The 15,017-nt window shown below is 41.5% G+C and overlaps 1 protein-coding gene across 1 annotated transcript in view; it reads left to right on the top strand.

Annotated features, from left to right (window-relative positions):
• The window catches only part of lrrc17 (leucine rich repeat containing 17), a 17,004-nt gene extending 2,503 nt beyond the window's left edge, over positions 1–14,501 (top strand). Inside the window, exons 3-4 of the mRNA XM_071913860.2 lie at positions 8,938–9,093; positions 13,423–14,501. Of these exons, the coding sequence (XP_071769961.2) occupies positions 8,938–9,093; positions 13,423–13,865 (599 nt within the window). The 3' untranslated portion in view covers positions 13,866–14,501. The remainder of the gene's footprint in view (positions 1–8,937; positions 9,094–13,422) is intronic.
• Positions 14,502–15,017: the final 516 nt, after the last annotated feature.

Here is a 15,017-nt window from a genome sequence, read left to right as displayed (position 1 = left end):
TTTATCGTGTCACGTGTTGTGTGCTGTTGTGTTTTGATGGGTTACATTGTGGTGTGTATTGTGTTGTGGTGTGTTGTGTGGTTTGGTATTCAGCGCTTCTCTGCTCTGTTGTATATAAGATACTGTCTCTTCTATTCTATTGTACTCTGATCTAATTTGAAGTATGCCTTCATTGACTCTGCAGAGTTGTGTTCTGAGCTGGGTCGGCTGTAACCAGCTTCTCAATCTGTTTGTGTTTTCGGTTTTAATGCTGAGTCAGCCTGTGGTAGAAGGCAGCAATAAAGACAGGAAAGAGGCAGGCATCAGTCTGAGGGGAAGAGAGATAATGGGAGAGAGAAAGAGAGAGAGAGAGAGAGAGAGAGAGAGAGAGAGAGAGAGGGGAGGGGGTAAGGGAGAGAGAGTGCTTTTCCAATTTATTTTTGCTTGCTACTCCAGTTCCAGTTTTCACATCTGGTTCTCTCTCTCTCTCTCTCTGTAAAAGTGCTACTATGAGGCTGCTATCAGACTGGCTGTAACCTCTCCGGCGCTCCATAAAGATTCTGTTTCAAAATTGCTTTTCAAAGACACACTGGAGGCAGAGACGACAAATTTCTGCACGCAGATCGCACTGGGCTGGGGGTTTACTTTCATGTGGGTTCTTTATTCTGCTTTCCTCTCTCATCTTCTCCCTCTCATCCCCTCTTCTCTCTGTATCTTTTACCTCTTTCTTTCCTGCAGTGCTAAAACATGCCTCCTTTGACACCCAAATAGCATCAGCTGACAATTCCCCGTGCTGAATGATTGTCTCTGTTCACGGCACGGACCAAGTAAGCTCCAAGATTTAAATGTGTGATTGAAAGCATTTATAAATGGAGAGCTTATGCCCTCAAGAGAAAGCCATCTTTCAGAGAGCACCGACAAGCCAAAACCACACAATGCTGTGTCTGTGTTTTATAGTTGCTCAAGGAAGCTTTTTGCATATTTTCCTAATTATTTTTTTTTTCTACAGTAAGGCTTTTCAATTGATTCTTTATCTGAACCACTGTAAGGTCTCTGTTTTCTCTCAGGCTAGTTCTCTCATCCATCTCTCCTCTTTCTTTCGCCTGTCATCACTCTCTCCGTCTCTCCTTCTTAACCCTGTCCCACCATGAATGTGATTGTGAAAGTTGTTTGATATGCTGCCAACTATTGTGAATGATGTTCACTTCATATTTTCTGTGATGGCTTTGCAAACTGAATTTCCTTCAGGACAACAAATGGTATTGTACGGTATTACAGTTTATTATAAAAGTTTCATTATTGAGCCCAGTAACTCATATTTTTTCAGACACTAAAGTCTCTGAGTATAAGCTAATGGCATTGCATCATTAGCTAACTATTATTCTTTCATCTGATTATCAAGGCTACGTTCCACACTTTCTCTGTGTCAGCACAGACACACCATGACTAGAAGCAGCACAGATGCACTGCATCATAGGCACAATGAATTCTGGTCATTGTAGTCCACTGATGCTTTCAGGGCTTGGCAGCATTAGTAAATCTAGATTGTTTGAAAACTACATTGACAAGCAGCTGCACTGCACTCTAAATGAATCAAATACAAAAATGTACTCGATTGGTTGATTTTATTTATTTTTTTATTTAAACTTTATTTTACCAGGTTGTCTCATTGAGATGCAATCTCTTTCTCAAGAGAGACCTGGTCCAAGAAATGGCCGTGTCATCAGCAATGTTACATGTGACAATACATACAAAATTAGATACAAATATACATAATTACATTAAGAATACAGCAGATTGTGTGGGAAACACTGTTATGGTATAGTATCATATGGCATGGTTTCATATGGTATGGTATGGCATGGTATCATGGTCTTATATCGTATGGTATAAGCTATGCTATATGCTATGCTGTTGCCTTGCAAACCTTGGTAAATACATGGTACAGAACAATATGATATCCAATTATATTGATTATGTATGATTATATCTTATTGCATCGTATCTCCCTGTTCAAATATTCCTCAAACTCCCTTTCTCTCTCCAACCTCTAAATTTTCCTCCGGCCTCTCTCTCTCCCTCTCTGTTCCTCCTCTCTCTACCCTCCATCCCTCCCTCTCTCTCTTCAGTGGTTAAAGGCTGTTCCATTGAGGTGAACCACAGCAGATTCCAGTGAATTCAGGCTCCACAGCCTTAGACCAGTACCATACAGAGCGGTTAGGCAAAGTTGATGTGGGTGGATTTTGCAAGGCAGTATTTCTCAAAGATGGGACTAGGACTCTGAGTTATTCTCTGGTATATCAAAATAGGTCTTCAAATTACTCTGGAGGAATTGGTGACTTGGCCCAGATTTTTGCCTGTAAAGTTCAACATATCATAAACTTCCCTGTTCCCTACAATGTCAATCCATGCTGTTTATATCCTGAATTAGTGTTGTATACACTGATAGGCACCATACAAGTCCAAAACATTGTATGTATCCTGCAAAACTACAATATATGGTCACCATTGTAGAACTCCCTCCCTGTATATATCCTGCATTAGTAGCCTACAGCAGCGGTGGTCACGTTTTTCGCTTACATTCAAATTTTCTTTAAGCATTTGACTTGTAGATGAAAAACAACATTTTTAGAACTTTTTGAACCTATCATATTTCAAAATACAGGTTTGATTTACTTTCCTTTGACAGTCTTTTACAAAAACAAGCAAAACTCAGGCTTAGCTGTCACGTAGTGTTAGTATCAAAGTCTGGGACAGTGTCAAATGTCTTCAAATCCAGTAAATCACAATATAAACAAAGCCGGTGTTTGAACAAGGGATGGCACACTGCAGTTTATGGACCAGGCCCTCAAGAGCCTGTTCAAGTTGGACGGGGGAACATAGATTTTAAAAGCATCATAAATCAACATAAATTTCAGGACATTTGAGTAGGCAGCAGAAGAGGTGACTCAACAGTATGGCAAGTTGGCTGCTTCCCAACCACACACACACACACACATCACACACACACACACACAAACACACATATGTTTATACACACAAACATGCACCCACCCACACATGCTATTATGTCAGGCTCTCCCTGGACTTCCTGGATAATCGACAGTGGGCAATTAGTCAGCAGAAAAAATGAATCCTCCATAATGTCAGAGGGAGGGAGTGTGAATGAATGAACGAGAGAAGGAGAGAGAGGACAAATATCTACCATCACTCCCACTAACAGTAGGATTTAGCAGCTCGCTCTGCCAGGCGCCAAGAAGTTTTCCTGCAGCAGTTTGAAGGTCCCGTTTACACTGGGGACTGTACAGCTGTTATGAAACTGATGTTTGACTTGTGGTTCGATTCAGAGTTTCCCTAAGAACTTTTCGATGCTGGGGTGAAAAGGCCGTTGAAACACCGTGAGAAAAGACCATGGGACACTGCAACTTTCCACTGAAACCAATAGCTGTGGTATTCTTTCAGGCCAGCTGGCAGTTCCACCTCCTTCCCACTTCACTCCTCTATACCTATGTACTATCAAACTTCATCGTGGCTTACAGTACTAGAGAAAATCTTTTTTTTTTACAAATTGTCTGTTCTTTACTGAGTTGTGTCTAATGAAAGGGAATTCAAGTGCTATTGTTTTGAAAATTGTTGCTGTCTGGTAAAAAACTAGTTCCTTTTCAGGACCTAAGGAAAACACTCTTGTTTTTAGCTTGATGACAATGGATTTTTGAGTTATCCAGTTATGGAAGCTGAAGATGAGGAGCATGCAATCCTTCAATTGAAGTGAAAACTTCAAAATCATCAAATTTGAGTTACAAGGTTTTCACAGGACAACAGTGATATTTAACTTTAATAAAATAATAATTAATAAAACTATGAACAATCCTCTTCATGTATTCAGAGAAAGGTAAACATCATTGCTACAAATGTGCCATGGGACTGTACAGAATCTGTACTTGTTTTAAACTTTGCTTATAAAGATGCAAGTTGTTCTATCTCCACTTGAGATGTAGTACTACCACCAGTACTACCTGAAATGTGCCTTGATCAAGCCGGGACCTTGTTTACTCTTTCAGAGTCATGAAGCAGCTTCAGTGTGCAACCCTTTGGACAGGAAATTAGTCCAGTGCAGGATTCCTATCCCCTAATCCATCTGCTTTAACTCTGAGTTAAGCAGAGAGGCATTAGGTCCCATATTTTTAATAATTTAGCATGACTTGGCCAAGACTCCCAGGATCAGGGAGGACATCTAATCACCGGCACACTAATCTGGTCGTTGTAATGGTGATATTGTATAAACAGGGTTGTCAGTGTGTTTAGAAAACGCTCCACCTCTGCCTATATATCTTGTTTTCTGTGTGAGTGATGACATCGAGTTATGAGACTGTATACATTACATACAGCACAAAGATGTAGAGCATCCATTACTTTAATAGGAAACCCAGAGCCTGGAGGCACGGGGAAGTTAGAGGGATTGATGACAGGCTGTTGCACCTTGCTTGTTAAACACTAATGACGGAAAACATCCAAATTCAACCTGGTGTTCATAAGCTCCAGCCTGGGACCCAAATGAGAAATTCAGGCTTTCATCCTTGTACTTAGGCTCATTAAAACACATTTCTACTCTTCTCATGTAGAGACGCCTAAGCAGCCTGAGCTTGAGGCGTGATCAGTAGTGTAGCTGAGGGTAAACACAAGTATGCAGAATATACCCACCTCTTTTTAATTACTGTAGAAAACCCACTTCTTCCACTACCACTACACCTCTGGTCCTGACTTTTGTATTTAAGGAAGTGAGGCACTAGTTACCTTGTGTAAAATATGGCTAAACTGAGGAAGAAAATGACACTTGGCCTCCATACCATCTCACTTGTTAAATATGATCTAATTTACTGCTGCCTACTGCTTAAAACAGTAAGAGAGCACTTTATGAAATCATTCACCCTGTCAAGCCCGGGGCATTCGTCCAAACAGTAAAAAATCACCACACCATGAACAGCTGACCCTGCAATATCCAAGTACACACAGTAAAAAATTTACTTCTACCCTCCCTATTGTCTAAACAGTAAAAAACGTATTGCGCCGTCTGCTCCAAATTGATTCTAGAGTATTAATGCACACATAAAGTATATCCTGCAGATTTAGCTGTTTATTTTACTTTTGGCAAATGTGAAACGTAATATACCAATGCAGGACAGCTTCTGAAATATATGGTCAGATACTAGAGAAAGGAAAGAAAAACAATCAAACAGAATTGCAGAGAGGGGCCCAGAAATCTCCCTGTGGCTTGCTAAGGACCTCTCTACTGTAAACATAAATCATCAGTGGTGCGAAGCCGTACCCTCTGGGGTGGGAAGTGTAGATAAATGTCCAGATGAATGCGCTGCACTCCTACTAAATCACGGAAGTGGCTCTATCTCTGTAATTCAGACTATGTAAATACTGCAGGCCTATTATTCAACTGCCATGCATTCACTGCATTGCATCACCCATGTGTTATACTAATACATAGCCTACATGTGTTATACTAATAATGCAGCCTATAGAGGATGTTTTGACAAATTAGCTACTTTAAATTGCTGCAGAATAATACTATAATTTAGATAGAATATGCTATGACATCACTCAGAACTGTTATCCCTGTGCTAATGGTCCAGACGAAATTTACAGCACTGCTGCTATCAGATGAAAAACTCAGATCTCCAATCTTTAGTGTCAGATTGCAGCTCACACATTTTTGAAAATATACAGTTGGTTTTGAATGGGCGTAATGACCACAAATGTAATTGTAATGTCACACTGCTCAGCCCAAAGAAATACTGTTGATGTATAAATGACCAGCAGATTTGCTATCATTACATTGGACCACCCATAGAAAAATATGCTGAAAAATGTGCTAGAAAATGTGCTGTACTAATAAGGTCTAGTGCTGGGGGGGGGGGGGGGGGGGGTATTTGGGTGCTGGGCTCCATCCCACCCCTACTTGACACAACTGCAAAGTGTGTTTTTTGATAGCCGAATCTAAAGTGGACAGATGTTCAAATGGGAGCCAAAGTGATGACTCCAGCAGATCCAGCAGAAACCCAGTCCAAACCCAGCTATGAATGAGTGACCTTCACTTTGCCATGTTTTCTTTCTCTCTGTCTCTCTCTCTCTCTCTCTCTCTCTCTCTCTCTCTACCTCTCTCTCTCTCTGCATGTTTCTTCGCTCAGTGGTCCGCTCTGAAGAAGCATATCACAGATGTCAAAATAGGAACGAGCATGGCACTCTATCTGAAAGATTTGCACCATTAAAAATCACAGGCTACCCCAAAGGCTCCTGCTAAAATGTAATGTTTTCTGATGGCACATTCAACTCCAGGAAGGAACAACATTGCTAAAACAGCAGAGGCTTAAACTGCAAAATCAACATTAAACTTGCTGGTACATGGGGCTCTGAGTTAAGGAACTGGGAGTAAAAAGTATGAGACAAAGATTTTTTCTCAGGCAAACTCAAGTTTGATAGCAGCCTGATTGATACTACAGATTTAGGGGCAAAGAATGGGTTTGTTTGTGCCTTTTAACAATACTGGTATGAGTGTTATCTATCTCCCGCTCAGTTTTTTTCCAACCAGAATTTGAACCTGGATCCTTCTGGTCACAAAGACTGGTCACTTATCCAACCTTGACACTACTATCACCCCTGTATAGACAGTTAGTGTGGGCGACTAGCCTCGCTTAGTGTCAAATAGAGAAGAACACAGATGCATCTCTCTTACACAGCGAGGATTTGTCTTTGGCTCAAGTGGTTGATGTCTGGTTTCTCACATGGGAGCCTGGAAATTTGAGTCTTGGCTGCGATATTTCTAACTGAAGAGTGCAAGCACTATTCCAGCTCTTGTAAATTTAAAAATCCGCTCTCTCCTTGGACATAGTGTAGATGGACAGAGATACAGACACATGCACCTAAGACAGGGTGGGATTCCCTTTAGACTTTAAACTCCCACTATATGGAGATTGTGAATTTGTAACCTGGAACTTAAGACTTTCAAAAGTATTTCATGCCTCTGCTATGTCCCTGCCTTTGTAAATGTCTCTCTGCTGCACACTCATAGCAGCCATCAGTGAATAGTAAAGATTACATTTCCTACATCTGTGTGCATATGTGTGTGTATCTGTGTGTGTAAGTCATATTTTCTTATATTTGGTGATGATTTATGGCGCCATGTCTTCATGACATCTGTAACATCTGCAGCAGTAAAGTGTGTATCTGTGTGTGTATGTGTGTGTACGTGTATGTATGTGTGTGCATAAAGACTGCAACATCTGCAACGTCCATAAGCAAAGTCTCCATAAGCATTTGTTTGACCAAATGATACATGTAAATAAACCTGTGCAGGAAACCAGTCCGCATACACACACACGCACAGGCACACACACACACACACACACACACACATATATACAAACTGTTGCCGTTTTCTCACACACTTCTGGTCCACAAAATAAGAGACAAGTAACTTTCTATCAAAAATAAACTTTTCCAGTCAGAATTCACCACCTAAACATCCTTACATCAACTTCCACTCATCTGCAAACACTTTGCAAACTGCTTCCAAAACAATCACTCCGTGCATCAAGGAGACCACCTACACAGTTTTGAACTGAGCAAAACCATGTTATATGATCAGAGTTATTGGCGTAGCAGATGTGGCCACCTATGGCATCTCAAGGAAAAACCACATGACTCCAATTTTTATGTTTTATATTTTTACTAGAATTGAAGGTTTGCATAGTATTTTTCAGATGGAACAAGTTTGATGATAAGATCCATGATGAAACCCATTCAAAACCCCTTTTAAATATTCAAAAAAGCTGCATTTTTTTTAATCCATCGGGTTTTGATCGAACAGCAGCAATTCAGAGCATCAAATGTCTGGTGTGTGACGCCATCAGGAGACACTTTCTCTGTAGCTGTGAATCTGGTTCCTATTCATTGTGTATGGAGAAACTCCAGAATTGTCCACTGATGACAGCACACTGCAGATTCAAGCCTTCCCTCTCCTGTTTCTAGCTTTGGGACAGATGTGTTGACGCTGACAGATCTTGGTTTTAACTGTCCCAACATCGTCCGGATGATATAGTATTTCTGAAATGTGCTTAAGCGTGGAACTTTGATTTAAAACTCATGAGAAGCCCGATTATTGTAGTGGGAATACATGGGAAGCACTGTTTCATACATTAGAGTCTTCAAAGAGACTGGGACTGTTACAGGAGGGAAAAACGTCATTGGGCCTACGCGTGTGTGTGTGTGTGTGTGTGTGTGAGAGAGACAGAGAGCGAGGAAACAGTCTTCCCTGGCACAGACCTGAAATATTGTTACACATGCTGTCACAGTTTACTCCCATCTTGAAAATGTTAAATGTTGCACACAACCCACACAACATCTTGAAAATGTATAAAGATGCAGACAAACTGTATTTCCAGCACTTCTGCTGATTTCTGCATTCTGCTTTCACATGTCTTAGTCTTCACTTCCAGGTTCATTTCTGTATATACGCATGTCACCTCCATCTGTAAATCTGGTAAAAGTGAACAGCTTACAATGCATATTTGCACATCTGGAGATATTTCTGTATAGCTCTACACACAATGGCTCAAACCTGTAGATCTGTCAACAAAAATGCTGTATCTTTATTTTGTATCTTATTCTCAATATGTTTGTTATAAATGCTGTATTATCTTCTTATCTATGTCCTATTCTCTGCTGCTGTGACGACGCAATTTCCCCATGGCAAGCATTTCAAGTTTAATCTAAATCTAAATGCGCTTTTTAATTGGATTTTAAACTGTTTCTCTCTCCTTTCCTCTCGTCCTCCCTTCTTCTCTCTCCTGCCCGCTCCTTTCGGAGTTGAAGTACAATCCCATCAGCCAATGTAATCATTTTGCTGAACTTGATGAATACTAATATTTCTCTCTCCTTATCTCTCTGTAGAGTTGAAGAACATCCCATCTGACCTGCCATCAGACATCGTGAAGATGGATCTGTCCAGTAACAGCATCAAGCAGCTCAGGCCCAAACAGTTCCTCTTAGCCAAAGATCTCAAGCTGCTCAACCTCAGCAGCAACAGCCTCGCCCTCATAGACACAGGTACACCCCCCTCCCCCCAACACACACACACACACACACACACACACACACAAACCTCTGCACACAAACATGCGGACGCAAATATGAGCACACAAGCTTACAGAAGCTTACAGAAGTGAGCACATGCATAAAAAAAATATGTGGGTACAAATGCACATACACACACACACAGACACACATTAGCATACAGCCTTTTGATCTTGCACACACACACAAGAGCATGCACACACCTTAGCACATGCCATATATATAGAGATACACACACCATCCAAGATGCACATGCATAGACACATAAACTGTGCATGCAAACATGGCTAATATTGCTTAGCGGCAATATTTTTGTTCCATAATCCTCAGTGTCACAAGACTTCTAGATGCAACTCTTTGGCCTGTGGTATGAAAGGAAGTATGTGAACCAGGAGCACAGAGAACTAAAGGTCCTCTGATGAATGTTCCTCAAAATGTGGATCTAGAAGATAACCTTTGGCAATTAGAAATATTCATTACCAAACAGTGTCAGAAAGCACTTAAAAATACATTTAAAAATACTCTCAGAGGTGAAACATTCATCCAGGCTAATTTATGAACGTACGTCATGTGATGGCACAAGATCAGCAGAGGAGTGGAGTGGTCATTTGGTTTGGAAAAACATGGAAGGCACAGCGATGTAGAAAACATGAGGCTCATGAGCTCAGGCTTCACAGAGGCAGTTGTGCTGAACATCCCACACACTGTCCACACATAAAAAAATGCTAATCTCCATGACAGCGTTATCAAAACACTATGACAGCACAATGTTTGGAGAATATTACCAGCATACACAAACTATCCTTTGAGACAACCAAAGATATTACCATGATGCACCAGGAAGTGTATTTTCTAACCAGTGTAATGACAGAAGGGAACCTGGGTCAGGCTACAGTTTTACACCAGTTAACCAAACACTTCACCTTAAACCTAGTCTCAACCTTACTGGAGCCTTATGCTTAACTCTAACCTTAAACAGAGATGGAAAAAATATTTTTTGTTATAAGCGAGTCTTGAATCATACATTTTTTTATGGAAAGAAACAACAAAGGAAAAATAGAAATAGAAGGAGAGAACAGAAATTGATAGCCTATAAACCAGATGTTAATATTTAATAATAAGTATTTTTCTTCCCGCAAATTCGGCGCATATATAAATCCTGAGCGGTTATTAGGTTATTATGCTGTTAAGGCAGAGCTGTTATGGAGCATTTAGTTTCCATAAAACCTGCTCTACACAGTATTTGGTGCACTCATTAGGTACACTAATTAGAGAGAACCATCCAGCAATACTGTATACACACACACACACACACACACACACACATAGAGGCAGGCGGGCATTCACACACATACTCTTTTCATCTCACTGTCTTTCTTCCCTGCTCTCTCTCTCTCTCTCTCTCTCTCTCTCTCTCACTGCACTGTTAAAAAAGTGCCGACTCATCGTTCTCTCCAGCCTAATGACGTCTGGGCCGGGCTGCCAGCGTGGCCGTGCCCAGGAGGGAAATCCTTTACCTTATCGTTCACTCGTTACCCTGCAACACGTGTAAACAATCTACTGTACAACTCGGCCCAGCGCGGCTCACAGTCTGCTTGGATGCTGAAGAATAAATTCAGTGTAATTGTGAAGCCTTGTGATAGCCAGTGACATGTGGCTTTAATCACGGTCGCTCCTTCCAATCATGTTCACATTCGGAGTAATGAGAGGATTTGGAATGGTTCTCAAAGAGGTTGTTTATTTATCCTGTGCATGTTGACGATGAATGAAGGAAGAAATGAAGATGAATGGATAAAAATACAGCAGACCTGGATCAATAGTAATAGATGCAATATTATTTGCAAAAGCCGTTTTGTGGTTGGTTTTGGTCTATTTAGGTGCCAGATGGATGCGGTTTGCCACACAGGACAATGCCATGAGAATCAGAAAGTTTAGACAAGCAGAGGAAAGTCTATTTAAAGGTCAATTTAGTTTGTCTGTCACTGATAATTTGACACTGCAGAAATCCTGCTACTCTGCATCTCCTCTGCGTTGCTGCTGCAAGATTTCCCAAACAGTTGTTCTTGTGGGTGGAGCAACATTGCAGCAGCAGACAAACAAGCACGCAACAGGCGGATTCAGGCAGTGGTCTAGTCATACATACTGTAGGTACGGCCTGCAGTTAGGAAGGAAGGAAATAAGGACGCAAAGCACACACAGAATCCTGAAAATCCAATCCCACATGAGTCATTTCCACGTCCAAGAGTAGGATAATATACATTATATTTGATATGAAGACTGATAAAATCCAGTATAGCTTGAAATATTCTCGTAACAGCTGCAAACTGAACATGGTTCCCACAGAATGGTTCCCATTTCAATTCTTTTTTATTGTGAAACTGTAAAAATGCCATAGAAAAAGCAGACGACGCCGGCGTGCTTGTGGTCACAGTGACTTGAAAAGGAAAACCAGCACAAGCCGACCTGGGACAGTCCGTCTCATGAGCAGAGAGATAAGAGAGACTTCCAGAGGAGAGAGGGGAGAGAGGGGAGCGAGGGGAGATAGGAGCGTCCCTCCTCCCTCCATTACCCCTCCATTACTCCTCCCTCCTCTCTTGTTTCCCTCTATCTATCTATCTTTAGGGTTGGAAGTGAGAGATTACATTTTATGAGATTATGAAAAAAAAAAAACACAGCAACTATAATCTGTTGCAGTTATTGAAAACACACACCGGAGGCATGTCTGTCTCTAGTGTCCACTCTTCTTTTCCTTTCATGTCTCTCTCTATCTCAGCGCTTACTTTACTCTCACCGTATCTCTCCATTTCTGTGTTTTCCACACACTCTCTTCCTCCTCCTCCTCCTTGTCTCATCTTCCTCCCCTCCTCTCTTCCGTTCTGAAGATCAAAGCTGAGCCCAAGGCTGGTGGACAGCGTGAAACAGGCTCCACCGTCCCGTTACTCTCTCACACACACACACATACATATACATACACACACACACACACACACAACACGCTAAAGATGTCTGCAACCTATTAGTCACGTCAATAGCCGCCTTTTTAACTCGAGTTAGTTTGGGACCAGGTGATCCTAACAGCCCGGCTCTCTAGATTTATGTTCATGAGTGAAGTTGTATAAGAAACTGAAACTGAAATGACTTGTGATTGTCACAGATAATAACAGATTTTCCTTCCCTGTCTCTCACATTTGTGATTGAGATGTGATAAGACTGTGCTTTCTTATGTTTGCATGGAAATTTGTCCTGTCTGCCATGTTGTAATGGGAGACAGATCCCAGAACAATTATGGATGTGGACTTTACCAATTCAACAGTAATTTCCTATCAGTGTGTAGACAAGAAGTGTTGAGCAGCTCCAGATTTTGCTCCTGATGACAGAATCTTGATTCTCTGGTCGGTTCCCCGTGTTCTCACTTGGCAAATAGCTGTTTGTGTTAACAAATATTAGTTTAATGGTGTACGATCATAGGAGTAACATACCGCTGTTGCTATGTGAAATCCACATAACTCAAATTTTGTTGATTTTTGTGTTTTAACTTCACCTGAAATATGACATGATTCTCAGTGGGTTAAGAAAAAATTCTACAAGCCTTGTGCTTATAAATCCCTTTCAAAACCCCATTGGATAACCACAAAAATGACATGGTCGTCAAGCTGAAAATAAGGCTTTTTTTCTGAGTTCCTGAAAAATTGATATTGTGGATTATGAGGTTTTCACCCAACAGCGATGATATGTGAAATGTTTTGAGTAGTGGCCGCCTTTAACTATTACACTGCTTGACACCGAGTGAACAAAATACTAGCAATACTGAACATGTCTATCCAGGTAAAATCTCTGATCCCTGCTTGAGTTCACCTGTTAAATCCAATAATTTACCTTTGCATTACATATTATGCGGGTGCTCTTATCCAGAGTGCCCTACAATCTTAAAAAGGATGGATGATTTTCAGCTTTTTTCAGCCCAACACATGCCAATAACCACATTTTCTGTGTCAATAGTGGAGTTATATGTTGTGTTGTCCCAAAATGTACACACAGATGTGTTGAAGATGACACACTCTTTTGAACAGCGTACATTAAATGCAACTTTAGAATAACCTCAAATTCCTAAATAAACAACACAAGCAGCCAAAGATTAGGAGTGAACAGTATGAGTCAAAACAGTGTCCAGTCATGAAGGGCAGATGTAGTTCAAAGGGAGCAAACAGGTGAAAGACAAAGTTTTAAACCTCCAGACAACAATATGACATGTCAAACATGAACTTGCAGTCACATGTTCCCTCATCTCTCTTCCCCTCCCAGCTGCGTTCGCGGGCCTGCTGTACCTGCGCGAGCTCGACCTGTCCAACAACAGCCTCCATTACTTCCAGTACGGCGTGCTGGAGGACCTCTACTTCCTGCGGAAGCTGTCGCTGGCCAACAACCCCTGGATCTGCGACTACAACATCCACTACCTGATCTACTGGCTCAAGCACCACCCGGGCGTCTACTACACCGGCCTGGTCTGCTCCGAGCCCCAGGAGTTCCGGGGCTGGCCCGTCGAGGAGTACGTCAAGACCTACAACGGGGAATGTCCCAAGGATAAACAGACGGGACAGACGGATACGGGACAGGGGGGGCAGGGGGGGACGGACAACGAGGCGCAGGAGGTGGTGGGGGAGACGGGCGAGGTTACGGGCGAGCGTCTGCCGAGGCCCCTGAAGGAGAAGAAGCCCAAGAGGTTTGAGATCATCAGGTTGAGTTAGAGCGGAGGCGGAGCGGAGGCGGAGCGGCGGACTGGAAGGATTTAGCATGGAGGGAAATTCAGGAGTCACACAAGAGGTCAAAGGATGGAGCGCTGGGGTGAAGATGAGGTGTGAGGACGGGCCTGTGAAGAGTGGATTAACTGACCAATTTATTAAAGGTAGACTCAGTGATTTGATGTTAAAAAAAGGAAAAGAGGAAATGTGGCACTTTTGCAATTTTGAAAAACATTCACAAAATCATTCACAAGTCCTGAAAATTAGGAATGTTTAATAATGTTTATGGGTGTTTAAGAGGAAAGTTCCTTATTTTTAGTAATCCACATCTTACATCTTGTGGATCACAGAAGATTGACAATATTTTGACATCATTCAACATTTTCCTAAAAATCCCTGGCACGATTGATCCTGACTGTATCCTGGTTGTAGTGTCACATTGCCCAGTCTACCTTTACAAACAACAAAATTCATTTTGGAGATGAGGAGGCTGAGCTCTTGTTCTTTATTCTTGCAGAACATTCCCAATTCAGTCTGTATCAGATCAAATAACCATCGGTTTCCCCCCAAAACCCTCACGTTGCATTTCCCATACAGTGAACTGTAGGTGCTCTTCTTCTGTTACAATCATTTTGATAGTGAGTTCAGGATATACTTTTTTTTTTTTTTTTTCAAAAAAGTCGTTTTTGGTCTTTTTTTATTAATTAATGTATGTTGTCTACCTGTTTTCTGGAAATAAAATTGGGTGTATTATTTTTTTCTGAAAGTTTGTTGAAGTTTTAATATTCAGGCAGACAGACATAGGTAGACACACACACACACACACACACACACACACACAAAACCGCATGCACACACACATACGTAACTTGTTTACCTACAGGGCCACCAATTAGCCACCAAACATGACAGATGTATTGGGTCATACAGTTACTCACATACGGCTGTGGACCAGCTGGCCTTGTGTGTGTGTGTGTGTGTGTGTGTGTGTGTGTGTGTGTTTGCATGTGAATTGATTCTTAAATTCATGTAAGTTCCAGATGAGTGCATGGCATGTGCACTTCTTTACTGGGGACTTAGTGGCCGATCTAAGTGGATCATTACTGATAATCAGACCCAAAACAATTATGGGAAGAATTATGGGTAAAATGACCTAAT

The sequence above is a fragment of the Centroberyx gerrardi genome, chromosome 24 (genome assembly GCF_048128805.1).
Source record: "Centroberyx gerrardi isolate f3 chromosome 24, fCenGer3.hap1.cur.20231027, whole genome shotgun sequence".
NCBI lineage: Eukaryota > Metazoa > Chordata > Actinopteri > Beryciformes > Berycidae > Centroberyx > Centroberyx gerrardi.
This window is presented reverse-complemented; position numbering and strand designations above follow the sequence as displayed.